Source organism: Oculina patagonica, chromosome 3, assembly GCF_052425735.1.
Source record: "Oculina patagonica isolate OP01 chromosome 3, crgOcupat, whole genome shotgun sequence".
Lineage (NCBI taxonomy): Eukaryota > Metazoa > Cnidaria > Anthozoa > Scleractinia > Oculinidae > Oculina > Oculina patagonica.
In genome coordinates this window covers 6,372,868-6,391,543 of record NC_135760.1, presented here as the reverse complement: position 1 = coordinate 6,391,543, position 18,676 = coordinate 6,372,868, and the positions used below count along the sequence as shown (strand labels likewise).

General features: G+C 37.9%; 1 protein-coding gene across 2 annotated transcripts; it reads right to left on the bottom strand.

The window, feature by feature from the left end:
- Nucleotides 1-448: 448 nt before the first annotated feature.
- Nucleotides 449-18,676, bottom strand: LOC144645129 (ADP-ribosylation factor GTPase-activating protein 1-like). 2 transcript variants are annotated; one of them, XM_078504610.1, is made up of 13 exons: nucleotides 18,557-18,676; nucleotides 18,355-18,464; nucleotides 16,950-17,007; nucleotides 16,045-16,158; nucleotides 14,230-14,402; nucleotides 13,043-13,111; nucleotides 11,891-11,967; nucleotides 5,557-5,588; nucleotides 5,200-5,256; nucleotides 4,446-4,497; nucleotides 4,277-4,335; nucleotides 3,840-3,899; nucleotides 449-2,990 (listed from the first exon to the last, which is right to left on the bottom strand). In XM_078504610.1, the coding sequence occupies exons 1-13, from the start codon at nucleotides 18,614-18,616 to the stop codon at nucleotides 2,433-2,435; spliced, it is 1,479 nt and encodes a 492-aa protein (XP_078360736.1). In that variant the 5' UTR covers nucleotides 18,617-18,676; the 3' UTR covers nucleotides 449-2,432. The 2 variants fall into 2 exon arrangements, with proteins under 2 accessions (XP_078360736.1, XP_078360735.1); XM_078504609.1 differs by having other exon boundaries at nucleotides 4,277-4,330; nucleotides 4,441-4,497; nucleotides 18,557-18,675.

Below are 18,676 nucleotides of genomic sequence, written 5' to 3'. Positions count from 1 at the left end.
GCTAAGAAAACACTACAACGACTCATCAACAAGCCAAGCTGGCTTTTCTGGCAGCTCTAAAAGTTTACCTATGTTTTCATATGAAAGTCAGTTAAATTAGCCGGCCCTTAGTGACATCCCTGAGACAGATGACAAATTGTTTCAAAGTTGCTTGTGCCAAGGACAATCTGACCCTATTTGGACATAAAGCATCATGACAATTTGTTAAATAAAACACAAATTACCCTAAAAAGCAACATGACTCTTTTGTACTCCAATGATAATTCCTAGATACATAAAATGGGTGAAATGCCGCTTAGCAAATTCCAAAATTAAAAAGATTGAATTGGTCACATTTGTGTCAACAGTAGTGAGAGTATAGTGTAGAAAATCTCTTTTTGTTAGGCTTGCGAATGAACAAATTATTAACATTCTAACTTGTACAAATTTAAAATCACTTGACTAAAACCCAACTTGAAGACCTTTTTATTTCATCATGCCACAATTTCCTATCTGTACAATTATTTAACAATTATTCTTTGAAATCGAGGTGAATATTCCGCCGCTATTCACCGAGATTTCAAAGAATAATTGTTTTAGTATATACACACGAAGTGATCTCAAAGTTTTTAGAAGGAAACCATTCAAAGTCGATTTAATTGACCTCTCAATTCATGCGTGGAAAACGCACATACAAGCGGCACTAACCGACATGCCCGAAACAGTTTACAGAATCTTCAAACATGGCAAATCTAGTTAATCTTCGATAAAATCCTCGTCACAATCTAGCAAAATGGTCCTTTAACACCACTCAAACCTGCAATCTGAATCAAAAACCTGCTTGCAAAACATTTTGACGGTTAAATCAAAGCTTTTGAAGTTCACTTGAATTGGAAGTTGAAAGAGCAGTTGGCGAAGGATCCACCTGAAAGTTTGGATTATACTGAATGTGTGCAGAACTGTGGTGAAAACTGGATGTTTTCTTGCACGAAGACGATTTCCTGAATATTCGTGGAGGATCTTGGTTGAATAACACTTGATGTTGCTGCCGATAAATCTGCGGTATTCATTTCTGCAGATGCCGGATGAAGAGCGACTTGACGGTAAGCAATTGTTTATCGTTTTAGTACTCGAGTTGTGTGGACATTGTGCTGCAAATTGCGAAATATGTAGTCTTCTCTTACTTTGAAAACCATCAGGCCAAATTTCTTAGCCTTTTTTTGTCTTTTCTGGTTCAGCATCTTCTTGTATTCTTAGTATTTGCGATTCAGAAACGCCGGCGAAACGCGAGTTTACGCCGGCCATTTTGTTTCAGTTTGGATCAAGCATTATTCACTCCGTAGGGAGTGAATAATGCTCATTAGCCCGAGATAGCGAACCAATCAGATTGCTTGAAACACCAAGATCACTGAGTGTGTATATACTAATTTGCATTGTCAGTAAACTTTGGGATTAAAAAACTAATATTGATAGTACAATAGCTTATGCAGCAAATAAATGGGCTAGAGTAAGGTAGGGGTCCCTGTGTAAATAGTAACTGTAAACTAATTTTTGACTTGTCTAGTGGTTAAAATAACAGCCACTTGCAGTATTACATACATAAAAAACCATGTTTCGACATGCCATGTAGCCAGGTCTAGACTGAAATAGAAGCACAACCAATCTCTTAACAGCTTGAATTCAATTTTTCATGTTGACAAGTCATCAGACTAAGGAATATCAAAAAGTCATTTTGTGAACAATAATTTGACTGTTTGCATGTTCATGCCTTGTGAACAAAGGTTTGATTCTACCTGAAGTCACAGGTGAGAGCCAATCAAGTTATCCAAAATTTTATCTTTTGAGTTATTCTGTAAATTGGAAGCCATGCATGGTCCATTCTCTTCATCAGCCATAAACACTAGTTGACGTTGGTACATTTGGCTTGTTGTTTGTTCTGATAATAACTAGAAAAATTGCCAGTTTAACCATTTTAACAGTCAGTTCAGCTGTTTAATTAAAGATGGTCACTATAATTATATGCGTATTACACTGAAAACAGCTGTGAGACCCAGCTCAATTTTCTATTTACATGCTACATTAATGAATACCCTGTCCATTCATCACTTTAAATAATTATTTTGATGGAAGCAAAAACTTCACCCCTTAATAACCAGTTGAAAGAGCCTGATGAAAAATATTAAGAATTTCACTTCACTTTGCATGAGCCTTGCAGTATCTGTGAGAAAAAACAATGACATTAAATTTTGCTGCAAGTTACAAGATTAATGCAATTGGTTCTCACATTTCATAAGCTTGGCTACTATTTCCTCACCTAACTGTACTTCAAAATTAATTCCAATGCTGTCTTGTATTTAGTAGCTGAATACAGAAGTCACACAGCGATTCATTATTTTTGGCTAAGAAATAAATAAAATACATTTTTTTCTGTCTGTTTTTGAAATGGCTCATGCTCAGTCAGCTTTCTTGCCTCCTCTTCCACCAGCAGCAATCTTTGATTTACTACCAGAACTCTGCCAGTCCTCGTTACTCCAGCCGCTTGACTCACCCCATTCATCATTGTTCCAATTTATCAAATCTCCCCACCCATCATTGCTAGCTGCTGCTTTAGTCTTTGGTGGTGTTCTGGTAGTTTCTCTTGCTGATGATTGCTTCGCACTCTGAGATAGACCATTCTTGGGTGGTGACTTTTGTTTTGGGCTTTCTGAATCACTTCCCCAAGCCCAAGAATCTACATTATCGTCCTCGTCACCACTTTCCATTGTTGCTTTGCCATTAATCTCCTGGACATCATCTTCCTCCTCGCCATTTATATTTGTATAACTATCCCAATCCCAATTTCCATCATCGTGACTTGCTGCATTGTTAAATGTTGACACCCCATTGACAGCTCCGTAGCCTCCTCCAGAGTTTGCACCACTTGTAAGAGACTTTGTGCCATATCCACCACTGCTGTTTTGATTGACAAGAGTTTGAATATTTGCCCAACCCTTCATGCTGGCATCTCTCATCTATCGGACAAATGTTTTAATTTAGAATTATAACAGTCTTTCTAACGGTTAAAAACTAGCATCAACAAGTGGGCACATAGAAGAAGATGGGAAAAGTGCATAAAACAATGCAGGGGCTCAATTGACCCTAGAAAATAGGACACTTAAAAAATACTTGATAATGAGCTGGAAGTTGATGAAGGGAAATAAACCACCATTGTGGATTTTGAAAAGATGACAAGTGTTAGTCCTAAATGTGCTCATTTTTTTTTTAAAAATCGCTACGGCAGTTTATTTACCTTTATCAACATCCAGTTAATAATTAGCTAAGTGCTCTACTAATAAATGGACAAAAAAATTTTCTGGCGATGTGCGACACTTGGCTGCTAATGTTAGGACTGATATACTTGGAACACAGACGTTTCCGGTATATTACCCTTCATCAGACAGAGTGTGAATAAAAACTGATGAAGGGTAATATACCTGAAACATCTGTTTTCCAAGAAACATTTTATGGCATTTTTTGATATTTATTGTCTTGAATATCAGTCCTAACATGAAGTATTTCACTTGCCCACCAACACAGCACAACAGTTTCTTTAAAAACTAATAACTTTGCTAGACAGTGGGAGATATGGCTGATATTTCATCTCATCACACAAAGGCCACTGGGCTAAAACAATTTTACCTTAAGCCCTGAAGAAGGACTGCCCAAAAAATTCCTTGTTTACTATTTTTGACATCTTAGCCCCTTTTTTTCATTGAGTCACTAAGGGTGTCACTCACTACCATGGTACAGTTGTAATTATTATTTCCTGTTCAAGACTACTATGTCACATATTTCACTAATTATGTATAACATGTACATACCTTAGTGGACAAGGTAGACATGGAAGCTGACATATCATCAAGCAGTTTGCCTTCTTGAGCCTAAAAATTATTATAATTTATTAAATTATTTATTATAATTTATTAATAATAATTTTCAATTGCCACTAAAGAAACAAAAAGTACAATCAAGATTTTAATTTTTCTAATTAAAACTGATTACAGTAGCTCCTGGAGAAACAGTTTCATTAGTAAACAAGAAATTATATCTTAGACTAACGTGCAAAACAAATTTTTAAGGATAGTTATTAATAATTAAAACCTCTGTCTTTTCTTTAGTTTTTTAAATGGTTGTTAAACAGTTTCATTAGTTAACAAGAAATTATATCTTCAACATGCAAAACAAATTTTTAAGGATAGTTATAATAATTAAAACCTCTGTCTTTTCTTTAGCTTTTTTAAATGGTTGTTCAACATACCCTAGTAGACATTTTCTTTACACCTTCATTCATGGTAGTGCCCAGTTCTGCTGCCTGTGGTTAGCAAAAAAATACAAATTAAATTTTATTACAATCTATAATTATCATTAGCTAATGCAATTTAATATAAACTTTAGTTAATACAATGCATCTTTGCACATTACCTTAGTTGCTGTTGGTTTAATGACTGACTCATTGACTGTAGAACCCAGCTTGACAGCCTACAATGAATTTCAGTGAATAATAAAATGGATTAATTTTTGATATAAAAAGAGGAGACAGACTGTACAACGCATCTTTATCTGTTATTAATTTTCAATTTCCATTATAAGATCCTTGACACAAATACCTTGTCTAGTAATAGTCCCTGGACGAGTGACAATGTGCTTTTTCCCAGACAGAACATTGTCATTTCTGCCTTACAATGGCTGTCATTTTTCCTCGTAATTTGCAATCAATCAGGTGACTGCAAACAACTGAGACCGTTGGACGCTCAACCTGAATCTGTTGAACGTTTTTGCTGTAGTTGTTGGCCTTCTACCAGGCTTGCTTTTAATTCAAAAATTTTCACGAAAATATCAACAAGAGGGGAATTATGCTTACAATAGAATTGCTATGGATAGAAAAGGAAAATTTTCCTCTGAGTTCTGCACTCAAATTTCTAAGCGTTTTCGTACATTTTTCAAGCTAAATTCAACCAATCACGCTGCTTTGGGTATCATTGGAAAGAACTCTGCTCTTACAGAACTTGAGCACCAGTGACGCCTTTTTAAGTTAAAAGTGATGGCGTTAAAAGTCGAACAGAGGCCCACATTTGTCACAGGCAGTTTGGGGCATTTCAGAGGTCAGTGTCTTAAACTATGGTGAAGTACTGTAACTCACTTGTTTAATAATAATAGCTTTGAAAATAATTCAACTCTTACTTGTTGTGAAGCAACTGCAGCAAATTGAGCAGCTCCTGTGGCAAATGAGCTCCAACCCTGAACAACAAAAACAGCGTTCAGACAACTTTGCATTATTGTTTTAATTATTATAGTTAGCTGTATAAAAAAAATAACCAACTCTTGATCTGTAAAATAATAAAGAACAAATAGTTTAAAATATCCTTTTTTTAAACCCAAGAGTAATTAACAATGGATTCTCACTTACAATTAATATCAATACATTGTGTAGTAGACGGTTGATGAGAATAATAATAGTTTTTTGTGTAGACACTGCAAGAAACACCTAATGTGGGAAGCCTATGTATGGAGTCGAACAGATGCTGTCTCCAAACTTACAGATGATAATGATGAAAATGCTGCATCCCAACCTGAAAAAGATACAAGATTGAAAAAATAAAATGTCAGGTCATTTAAACAAAATAGAGTGACTTAACTCAATCATGTTGGGGGAGCGGGGATGGCGCAGTGGTGAGAGCACTCGCCTCCCACAAATGTGGCCCGGGTTCGATTCCCGGACCCGGCGTCATATGTGGGTTGAGTTTGTTGTTGGTTCTCGTCCTCGCTCCAAGGTTTTTTCTCCGGGTTCTCCGGTTTTCCTCCCTCCGCAAAAATCAACACTACTAAATTCCAATTCGATCTGTATCAGTCCTACGTCTTATACATGGCCTCTGGCTCGGACACTGAGGGTAACCTCGTCCCGCGTATGGACTTTAAAATTGTATTTACATTTACATGTCACAGTCCCAATAAACATTTTTTATATATTATACCTGCCAACTTTTTCTGGATCAAAGGCATGAGATTTTTATTCTGAGAAAGCCAGGATTTCCAAAGAGATACGACAATGGCCAAAGCCTCCTGAAGACGTCCGAGGTATTCCGAAGACGTTCCGAACATATCCAGATCATGGTGCGTGGATGTGTTTTGCTAAACATGACCCTGTTCAAAATGCTTTTTTATCAAAACTCTGAGATTTCGGAGAAAGTAATAGTATCGTGATTAACTAATTTTACATGAAGTTTTGTTTCTCACATAATTTGGTTTGAGTTGACATTTTTTTGGAAAGTGTGTCTGTTTTGGTAAATTATGTAAAAACTCGCATTTTTCGACTAGGCGTGAGAAATTGGTTCGTAAGCGTGAGTTGGCGTGAGATCGAAGTTTTCAACTTGCAGGCGTGAGAGTTGGCAGGTATAATATATACGTGTGGCTGATTTGAAATTACGAGCTCAATTACTCTCTGAATTGATCCACAAAAGGTCCAATTACTAATAAATAAATTACTCATATCAATAACCAAATTCGAGGTCAGGAAGTCTTTGAGAGCCCTTTTTGTGTAAAAAAGGTAAACTTAAGGTAAATTCAATTGGTTGTACAAACATAGGGAAACAGCAAAAAAGAACCCATGAGGGGTATACATGTAAATGAGCGTGATTGACACGCAAATGGCTTAGGTTTCCAATTACAGGTATCCAATTTGAGTTGTTCACCCACGTGATCATGCAGCAATTAAATACGCAGCAAATAACCAGGTGCAGAACTTATAGAATTATGATGATGATAATAATAATAAAAATAATAATAAAAATAATAATAATAAAACTTGACATTGACACTGACATTGACGTTGAAATTGCAGAAAGTGTGTATTGTACATAGTTTAAATAGTTTTCCTGTTCAATGTCATTAAAGATGTGAATATTGTTCATCGTGGTGTAAGATAGGTAATGAACGTTTATTTGTTTGTCTCACGATAGAATCGCTTTGAGATGTTGATCGCGACGCTTCGACTGCAATCATCTTCTCAGGCGATGAGGTCGATTGTTTACGCGTTGCTATTTATGCACGTTGGTTCGCTGTGATTGGTGCATTTCGATCCTCATTATTATTCCGACTAACAGAAGGTGTTCCCTCATAGGTCCGCTTTGTAGTTGAACGGCTGTTATGCTTTCTGATCGTAGGTATCCATGCTTCAGGAATTTCAATTCCGCTATCTCCATTGATGTTATTGCCCCCGCAGGGTTTTGGCCCAGAGGCCAAAACCCGAGGAGGCACCCTAGGACTCCCCGCGTGTATACATACAAGGACAAAGAATATTTGTTGAAAAAGTAAGAAATGTGTTTGTAATGGGCGAAGCGTTCTCGATTTGACAAAACTAGGCGCGCACGGTCGTGACGGGTAATATTTTAGCAAGCGCGCACGGTGGTGTCGGGTACTTGCAACCACGAGGTCGCGTTTGGTCACCTTCGCGTTTCGAGCTTCACCATCTGCTAGCAGCGTTTTGTTTTCCGGTTTTGGCCTACGCGTGTTCACAGATTTGTTCGAGCGGTTCCTCTGCTTTGGTTGTGTTAAGTGATATTTGAAGCAAATGTTAGTAATACGTCGAAAGATTTCGAGCAATTGGTTTCGTGTTCTTGGCTACGTGCCGGCTACCTATGTTCCAAGCGTTACATTTGTAAGGTTTGCTTTCGGAGGTTTGTTGTATGGTATACATCTTACAAGTTACAACGAGTAATAAACAAACGCGTGAACTTTGTCATGTAGTACAAGGTACAACGTAATTCGTTTCGCTAACAAACTGTCAGATTATTTGATCCAAAGAGTGGGTTGTTTTCTCGAATCTTTGAATGTGCCATATTTTGTTACTCGTGGAATTTTTTAGGCTTTTTGGCCTGGAAATTATTGTAAGTTTATTTTGAATGTTATAAGCCCGGGAATAAGCTTGTGTGTTGTCATCACGAATAATGTGTTATGTGTTATTTCCGCTAGGTGTTATTTCCACGCGCTAGGTAATATAATTCGACTTGAACTTTGATTGGTGCATTTCGATCCTCATTATTATTCCGACTAACAGAAGGTGTTCCCTCATAGGTCCGCTTTGTAGTTGAACGGCTGTTATGCTTTCTGATCGTAGGTATCCATGCTTCAGGAATTTCAATTCCGCTATCTCCATCGATGTTATTGCCCCCGCAGGGTTTTGGCCCAGAGGCCAAAACCCGAGGAGGCACCCTAGGACTCCCCGCGTGTATACATACAAGGACAAAGAATATTTGTTGAAAAAGTAAGAAATGTGTTTGTAATGGGCGAAGCGTTCTCGATTTGACAAAACTAGGCGCGCACGGTCGTGACGGGTAATATTTTAGCAAGCGCGCACGGTGGTGTCGGGTACTTGCAACCACGAGGTCGCGTTTGGTCACCTTCGCGTTTCGAGCTTCGCCATCTGCTAGCAGCGTTTTGTTTTCCGGTTTTGGCCTACGCGTGTTCACAGATTTGTTCGAGCGGTTCCTCTGCTTTGGTTGTGTTAAGTGATATTTGAAGCAAATGTTAGTAATACGTCGAAAGATTTCGAGCAATTGGTTTCGTGTTCTTGGCTACGTGCCGGCTACCTATGTTCCAAGCGTTACATTTGTAAGGTTTGCTTTCGGAGGTTTGTTGTATGGTATACATCTTACAAGTTACAACGAGTAATAAACAAACGCGTGAACTTTGTCATGTAGTACAAGGTACAACGTAATTCGTTTCGCTAACAAACTGTCAGATTATTTGATCCAAAGAGTGGGTTGTTTTCTCGAATCTTTGAATGTGCCATATTTTGTTACTCGTGGAATTTTTTAGGCTTTTTGGCCTGGAAATTATTGTAAGTTTATTTTGAATGTTATAAGCCCGGGAATAAGCTTGTGTGTTGTCATCACGAATAATGTGTTATGTGTTATTTCCGCTAGGTGTTATTTCCACGCGCTAGGTAATAAAATTCGACTTGAACTTGTGAATATTTTTAGGACGCAACGGTGTCACACAACAAGAAATTCCGCATGACACAGTAAAAAAGAAGCCTAATTGTGCAGTCCATCGGCATTAATAATTAAAGGCGACAAAAAAACAAATTATAAAAAGGCGGGGGCAGCTTTATAGTGAGAACTATTACTAGTTAGAATGAAGTCTTATTTGGATAGCCTCTTTGACCCTGCGTGTGTATCGGTGAGAGTCACCATCGATATACTTGACTTGATTCTATAAAGGAATATGCCCCGTTTCGTTTGCGTGCTCCGAAACTGCGGAGGTTTGTGTATGAGCAAGCCTTATGTCTCTGTTGTGTTCTTTTATCCTGTCTTGCATCGCTCTCCCTGTTTCCCCTATATATACTTTGCGGCATTCACATGGAATTTTGTATACAACACCTTCTTGTTTGCCTGGTTCTAGGGCGTCTTTCGGTCGTACTAAGTAAGACCGAAGAGTTGTGTCAGATTTAAAGACGGTGCGAACGCCTTGTTCTTGTAGGCAGCGGCGAAGAACCTCTGATACACCTTTAATATAGGGTAAAACCGCAGTAGATTTAAATTCCTGCATGGGTTCATTGTTGGCTGTTGGTCTTGTGGTCTTAGTAAGTTTTTGTATGAACGAAGACGGATAACGGTTAGAAACAAGTACCGACGATAAATGTTTCTTTTCTTGAGAGATAACTGATGGTTTTGTTATGAGGTGTTTGGCTCGGTCATATAGACACTTAACATACCACGCTTCACTGACTGAGGATGGTGTGAGTCATAGGCTAAGTACTGATCAGTGTGTGTGGGCTTTCTATATACACTGGTAGTAAGAAGGCCGTTTGAGTCCCTTATAACTGATGTGTCGAGAAAGGGAATGCTGTTATCTTTCTCGGTTTTACATGGTAAAATGAATAGTGGGCTGTTGGCTATTAAGATGTTGTAAAAAGCCGTCGACTTGGTCTTGATCTTATATAGTAAAAGTGTTGTCTACATATCGTTTCCAGATCTTAGGTTTGTAGATCGCACTTGCTATCGCACGCTCCTCAAAATCTTCAGTTATATACACGTCAGTTATAAGGGACTCAAACGGCCTTCTTACTACCAGTGTATATAGAAAGCCCACACACACTGATCAGTACTAAGCCTATGACTCACACCATCCTCAGTCAGTGAAGCGTGGTATTGTTAAGTGTCTATATGACCGAGCCAATCACCTCATAACAAAACCATCAGTTATCTCTCAAGAAGAGAAACATTTATCGTCGGTACTTGTGGCAAACATATGATCAGATACGTTGGGCCTAAGATATGGAACATAATACCAAAGGACATTAGGAGTTAACCAACACTGTCATCTTTTAAGAAAAACATTCGTAAGCTAGACTTAGATATTTTAATGAATGATAATTGCTGCGCTAATTGTATTCTATGTAGTTCTTAATGTAAGTTCTTAGCTTGTATTTTATCTGTATATATTGAAAATATTTTATCTTGTATTTTAACTTGTATATATTGTAAATAGTTTAACCAATTTTAACTGATTTATTAGGATATTTCGATTTTGTTATTTTTCGTTTCCTTTAAAGTGTCCCCATTTAGTGGTTTTATTACTGCTATTTTAGTTTTTGACACTCAAATAAAGGTTTTATTATTATTATTATTATTACTAACGGTTATCCGTCTTCGTTCATACAAAAACTTACTAAGACCACAAGACCAACAGCCAACAACGAACCCACGCAGGAATTTAAATCTACTGCGGTTTTACCCTATATTAAAGGTGTATCAGAGGTTCTTCGCCGCTGCCTACAAGAACAAGGCGTTCGCACCGTCTTTAAATCTGACACAACTCTTCAGTCTTACTTAGTACGACCGAAAGACGCCCTAGAACCAGGCAAACAAGAAGGTGTTGTATACAAAATTCCATGTGAATGCGGCAAAGTATATATAGGGGAAACAGGGAGAGCGATGCAAGACAGGATAAAAGAACACAACAGAGACATAAGGCTTGCTCATACACAAACCTCCGCAGTTTCGGAGCACGCAAACGAAACGGGGCATATTCCTTTATGGAATCAAGTCAAGTATATTGATCGTGACCCTCACCGATACACACGCAGGGTCAAAGAGGCTATCCAAATAAGACTTCATTCTAATAACATCAATAGAGATAGCGGAATTGAAATTCCTGAAGCATGGATACCTACGATCAGAAAGCATAACAGCCGTTCAACTACAAAGCGGACCTATGAGGGAACACCTTCTGTTAGTCGGAATAATAATGAGGATCGAAATGCACCAATCACAGCGAACCAACGTGAAAAAATAGTGACGCATAAACAATCAACCTCATCGCCTGATGAAGACTAGCAGTATTGCAGTCGAAACGTCGCGATCAACATCTCAAAGCGATTCTATCGTGAGACAAACGAATAAACGTTCATTACCTAGTTTTCCTGTTGTTTTTTATTGCTACTTGCGTACGCCAGATTACATCAAACGCACAATGTAACCATTATGTTTCCTTTGCATTTTAAATCGCTCATTCCAATTTTAAACGCTTCTAAGCTTTTATTCATTTTCTATTTATTTATAACATATTTTGCTTTTCATTTTAACGACTGTATTATAGAACCTTTTGTTGTAAATGGCTTTGCGGTATAATAGTTAATTTTTAGAACCTTTTTATCCACATGTTACCTTTTTTAAAATATTATGTGAAATAAAGTTGTTATTATTATTATTAAAATTATAAATAATAATAATAATAATAATAAAAATAATGTAAGAAAAGCATCCCATGATGGAAGATGTCTATTATGATTGTAAAGAAACGTAATTTAAATTATAAAATATTGTTATACTCCTAGCCAATAACAACCAATGTAGCAACAAGCTTGGCATACCTGAGTTGTTTGATGTGTTTACTACTGGCGATGATCCAAACCCAGTGTAACGTCCACCTTGGCTTGGAGGAAGATTGCTGCGACAAAGAATTTTGATTTAAAAACATAATTCAATAGCTGTTATTGGAGTTCTCAGCGGTTTGACATTCAAACGAGGCTTAAGGGTCATTCTGCATTGTGTTCACTGATGTGTTGACCCTTTCGCCTCGTTCGCATACCTTTTTAACAAAAGAATATATTATCGCTGGCTCAACTGCAATAACAGCTATTATTATGATCATTCATTTGATAATGGACCAAAGTTAGTCAATAGACACTTTGTTAACATCAAAACAGTGGAGAAAGCAGCATCGCTGAAAGATCTGTTTTAAAGCTGATTTCCAGTCCATACTGCACAGACTCAGAGTTTGTTTTTGTTAAATTTGTTTTGAATTAATTGAAACATTACACTTTGGTAATAGCGTACATGAATTTTTTTAGTCCGTCATTACAGTTCGTTTTGTTATAGAATTCCTGATATGCTAAAACGTTGGTTTGAAATAGCGTCAAGGCTCTTCTCCTTGTTATTACTGTTCTGCAAGTATATCTGGTGTAAATAATGAAGAAAATGCTAAGTTTGACAGAATTTTTAGTTTTGCTAGTTAACATTTCTTTGTGTCAGACCCACAAAAACATTGCAATTGAGATTGTGCAGTACAGACTGGAATTCACCTTTAAATTGCATAACTGAAAACTATTTCTGATTTGCACTGTGATATACTTTGTCCCCAAAACAGTAATGACACAGTAGCAACAGGAGAAATCCGTTTACTGATTGATCCAACTGAACATCGAATAAACCCAAGAAAGGAAAGCATGAGAAATATGAGACAGGAATATATGTTCCAAAAAATTTAGTTGATCAACCCTCCAAGTTAAGACCATTTTAGTCGCCATGGCGACTAAAATTTTGGAGCTGGCGACTAAATTAGAACTGAAGTCGCCAGACTGGCGACTAAAATTGAGAAGAAGGATTGAAGGCATTAGCTTAATTTAGAGACTAAAATTTTTCACTGGCGACCAAACTTGAGCAGTCAGTGGCCAAATGGCCACTTAGGTAAAAAATAAACTTGGAGGGTTGTTGATGGATATAATAGAGAGATCTGAACTTACTCAGGCCTGGAGGCATTTTCCATCTGTTTTCTGCTAAAGAAATCCTCTTTTTGTGAACTTATTTCACTCCTACAAAATCAAACGTCAACAAATCAGTATCATTGCTGAAGTCAAAACTTGCAAACCTCACTTTGCTAAAGGAAATCTTTCAGTTGAGCATTTCAGGACTTTTAATTAACTTTTTTGGCTGCAAATAATTTTTTTCACTTGAAAGGACATAAATTATGTCCTGCTAAGACACCATCTTGGACAGACAAAACAAAATTTTGGTCTGACATCACCAAAAACAAAAGGTTGAATTGTATTCATTGTTGCCATAAAATGATTTACGGTCAAAAAATTGTCTGGACATCATGTCCGACCACACTTGGGATTTCATCAGACATTAGCAAATTTTGGTCCGCTAATGTCCGATGACCGACTGTTATTTGCAGCTCTTTGTAAATTATCTAAATATATAGCATTCCCTGCAGCATGGCACTGGCAGATAACCGTAGAATTCCGGTTATAAGCCCTGGGCTTATACAAATTCGTAACGGGTTTTGGGTGGGCTTATAAGCGCAGGGGCTTATATCCGGGAGGGCTTATAAGCGGAATGAGAAAATCGTTCCGAAACGGGCCACGGGAGTGTTGATCAAAATACGTTTTTAAAAAACGCACAATAAAGCAACATTTAGCCCTGTTCAGTACTGTCATCCGGTAGAGGGGGGCTTATATTCAGGGGGGGGCTTATAATCGGATGTATTTTTTTGTTTCCAGGTAGATGGGCTATAACCCGGGGGAGCTTATAATCGGAGGGGCTTATAACCGGAATTTTACGGTATTCTAGGAGGTTTTCATGGAAGAGTGCATAAGATGTGCGATGGGCTCAAACGACCTGGCAGTTGTAATAAGAGTGAAGTGTATGGATTGGCACATGTCTGAATGAAAAATCCTAGATGTTGTACACAGGTGGCTGTCAGTGGAGAATTGACTGTATTTTGTAAATTTTTTGTACAAGTTTGGTAAAGTTCTGTGCAGTTTTAGACAATTTTTTGTACCATAATGTTTTGAGAACTCTCTTGCTAATGCTTTATAAAATATTACAAAAAAAATCTCGTAATACTGCCTCAAATCAGCTGATAAAATTTTTTACCATCAGTGGGAAATTTTTATGGCTGAACAACAAATTACGTTTGAATTCATACTTTGACATTCCTAACATAAGTTCTGGTGAAGAGGCACTGTGAGACATTGAGCTTGAGCCATTTGACACCCGACTAACAGCAGCACTGCTTGAACTTCTGTGCAGTGGTGGCTCCCAGTTTTTGGCTGCTGAGGTTTCTTCTGACCATGATCTTCCATCAGCTAAGGCTGAAATCTATTTGAAACAAAAGCAGACTTTTAAGTGAAGCTTGGCTTCAAACGGATACTAAAAGGATACTGGGGTTTTTTGGTATCAAAAGTGATACAATGATACATGTATCACTGACTTAGCTAGTATAATATGACATGGTTTGTTTGACCAAATATAGGACAATCTGGCACTGTAAATGTTGAACATTGTCAGTCATGTTTTTTACCAGTTGCATCAACAATGTATAAAGATGTCAAAGAAGTTAAAGTTTTCAACAAGAACATTGTTACTCAGGCCTTGCTCAGCCTCAAGTGCTGACCAGAAGACTGTAGGAACTGGTTACATGGAGTACTGTGCATATCGAAAGGCAATATTTTTTGCACATGTTGCTATTTTCTGATATTTTCTACTTAGTATTGAATAATTGGTATCGATATTGGTTCATCGTTAACAATTCATATCAACAACTATCTAGACCCTTCACCATATGGGGGTGACGGGTTATCGAATCCCGATGAAGCCCTGAATTTTTTTCAGGCTTCTTTATTCCAATTGCTTAAATTGGAAAATTCACTGCGATGATCATTCATCACTTTCATATACATCCGCAGTTCATATATGAATCATTTCAAATACATTACATCATTTCACTCCTCTCACAGGAAAATATGAACTCACAATTGACTTCACTCCCAATATGTGGCTTTAATAGCTCAGTTGGTAAAGCATCGCACCGGTATCGCAGAGTTCTTGGGTTTGCATCCCGTTGAAGCCCTGAATTTTTTTCAGGTTTCTTTATTCCAATTGCTTAAATTGGAAATTCACTGCGTCTGCAATGATCACTTATCACTTTCATATACATCTGCAGTTCATATATGAATCACTTCATTTACATTACATCTGATCAAGATCTTGTTTCTCCTTATAAAACAGCCATATTTTGCCCAACAATAAGGTAACGAGAATAAAGATAATCATCAACTAGGGAATATTGCTGGGGTCGACATGATGAATCAACAAATTCTCACATTATTTATTTAAAAGAAATCATGGCAATCAGTCAGGAAAATCACTATTTTTAATCTTAGGGCCTGTTTACATGATTCCGGAATGACTTTCATTCCGGAACGAGTTCATTCCATCCCCATACATTTCTCTGTATCTGTTTACATGATACCGAGACGAAAGTCAAGTCATTCCGGAATGAGTTCGTTCCGGTTTTCATTCCGGAATGAAAGTTTCAATCTGGAATGACATTTCATTCTGGTATCATGTAAACACAGAACGAATTTCGTTCCGAGATGAAATCGCAACTCATGAAACCGCACACGGACTCCACAGTTTGAATTCAAAGCGAAAAAACGTAACAGCATTTACTGTTTAGCCCAAAGAAGCAGCTCTATGGTCAAATTACTTGTTAAAATCGCAGATACGGCCATTAATGGGCACAAAAACATGTTTGCGCGAAACATACGCCATCTTGTTTTGATCTCGCGCGAAAACCGCGCACGTGAAAATGCCTTTGGTTGAACCGGTCAACTCTGTCATGTGAATGCAGAACGAACTTCATTCCGGAACGAGTTTCGTTCCGGAATGGAAGTCATTCCGGAATCATGTAAACAGGCCCTTAGAAAGGATTCAGCTGGAAGAATATCAATAATCATACCTTGTCTCTGTACAATGCTGCTGCTCTGCTGTTATATTTTTCGTAAATGGACATGTTTGATCGGAAATCTGGCTGAGACTTGAAGAATGCTTTGGCCTTACTGTTTCCACCAACCTGTAACATAAGAATTTTTTATCAGTTATTATACAAAACTGTTAAGCTACCTATCTGTAGCTGCATTTTTTTTTTAATCTGTAGCTGCTTTTAGAAATTCTGATGATTTCCCAGATTTATTTTGCCAAACTGCGAGTGATCTGAGTACACAGGGTCTGGAAGGGGGGTCCTGATCCCGCATTCCCGCTCCTTTTTTAAGAAAATCCCGCATCCCGCATTTTTTAAAATGGCTATCCCGAATCCCGTTTTTTCTCTTAGCCCCTCTCCCCCCTCCCCCAATAAAAAAAGGAAGATTAATTTCTGCTAGAAAAAGTAAGATGTAGATTGGCGCTTTCGACTGATATTTTGAACTTACGCTTGTAAAAAAAACGAAAATAGCTTTTCATACATCAGTATGATGAAAGAGCACTAAAGAAGTTTACAGTGTCGGCCGCGTCTTATCTGAAGCGAGACACCACGCCCGCTTGATTCGCGTTCGCTGCTTGAACGACCATTTGTGTCGTGACGACTTCCCGATTTCCCGACAGAAAGGTTAAAAATCCCGCATCCCGTGCCTAAATTTCTGTTAATCCCACTTCCAGGAGAGCAGTCAAATCCCGAATCCTGTCAAGATATCTTGCGTTTTCCCGAATCCCGCACTGTATTTTAGTCAAATCCCGGATCCCGAAAATACCCTTCCAGACCGGCCTGAGTACAGTTTAGTGCAGCAACCTGGCCAACACGTCAGTGATGTCAACTGGTGCATGACAGTTCTGATATTTCTACCCAATTTTGAAACTTGGAGTATGTACCTTCATTTTTTCCAGCTCAATATCTTTCCACTTGTCCATAGTGACTGACCTGACAAAACTAAAACAAGAATTCAACCACCCTGGGTTACACTCAGGCTAACTAAACTCATGGGTACAGGAGACAAGATGGCTTAATGGTTAGCACTTTGATTGGGGTAAGTGTGTTCTGTTCCTCCATAATCTCATTACAGATAAGAGTTTTCTCAGAAAGCTATTTTTCAAGGGGTTTGTGTGTGTTGGAGGGGGGGGGGCAAGGAGGGCTAGTTGTGGGTTCCAGGAAAAGGGTTGACCTAAACAGTGGTAACAAGAAAGAAAAAAAAGGGTATCGTGTCCAAGAAAGGATTGCATTAAGCTTGCTTCTCATATGCCCATAGAATACAACCCTCCAAGTTAAGACCATTTTGGTCACCATGACGACTAAAATTTTGGACCTGGCGACTAAATTTGAACCAAGGTCGCCAGCCTGCGACTAAAATTGAGAGGAAGGATTGAAAGCATCAGCTTAATTTGGTGACTAAAATTTTTCACTGGCGACCAAAACTTGAGTAGTTGGTGGCCAAATGGCCACTAAGGAAAAAAATAAACTTGGAGGGTTGTATCCACCAGATAAATCGCTATCTAATGGATAAGGGGTAACAAGACAAACTGCGCTATCCCACCAGATAGTGATTTATCCGGTGGATAGCACTGTCCATCTTTTGAACAACTAAGGCCAGGGATAATCTTAGATTCGGGGATAGTGCCGGTTATGAAAGTGCAGTTATTATGGAGGACCAGGTTATATTTTTTGAAAATTATCAATAACCTTGTCATCAAATTATCAATTAGCCTTCCAGAAATATTTTTTGTTACAATTCTTTGTTTAAGCTTATAACCCAGGGCCAGACTTAGGAAACTAATTTGGAGGCTACTTAACAGTTTTTGGTAAACTAAAAAATTCTTATGATATTTGATTGTCTATGGATTATGTGTCATGCCAGATCTATGGCTACATTTGTTAAATTCTTTAGGACATATTCTACGCTTTGAAATGGTCGCAAAACTTAGCAGAAAAATTTACAGACAAAATATTTAGTGAGACAAATTGTAAAACTCACTTTGTTAAAAAAAAAAAATTAACAGTAAGTTTCATGACCATTATAAAGCGTAGAAAAGTTACAGAGCAATTAACAACTGAAAACATAGCCCAATGACGATACCACAGCGATAAATTATCAAAATCCTGTGACGCCATCGAATTCTTGCTCAATAGCATTTCATACTTCGTACACCACCGCAATCAAAATAAGAAAATTTGTCCAACCGGCTTCCCGCGAAAAACGAGATTTCACTTTGGTTTTAACATAGAAATTCTTCCCTTAAACCACTATAGTACATTAACGTCGTAATCACTTCATAATCGTACCTTAAATGAACTCCTAGTCCCCGATGTTTCCCGGAACATTCAAGACAAATCCATATTCCATAGGTCACGCTTACCCACTGAGGATTGTGAGCCCCACATTCGAAACAACTCTACGCGATCAGAAAACCAAGAAATCGTCAAATTTTTTACACAGCGACGATCACAATTTACACATCAGGCAATATAGTTCGATTCTACTTACACTGTTGCCGTCCTTCGGCTTTATTTCTTTCAAAACTCGCCGAGTTCGAGGACTAGCCATGTCGATTTCTATAAACTTCCTCTGATCTGTTTCGCCGCCTCCGCTTTCGCTTTACGTGTA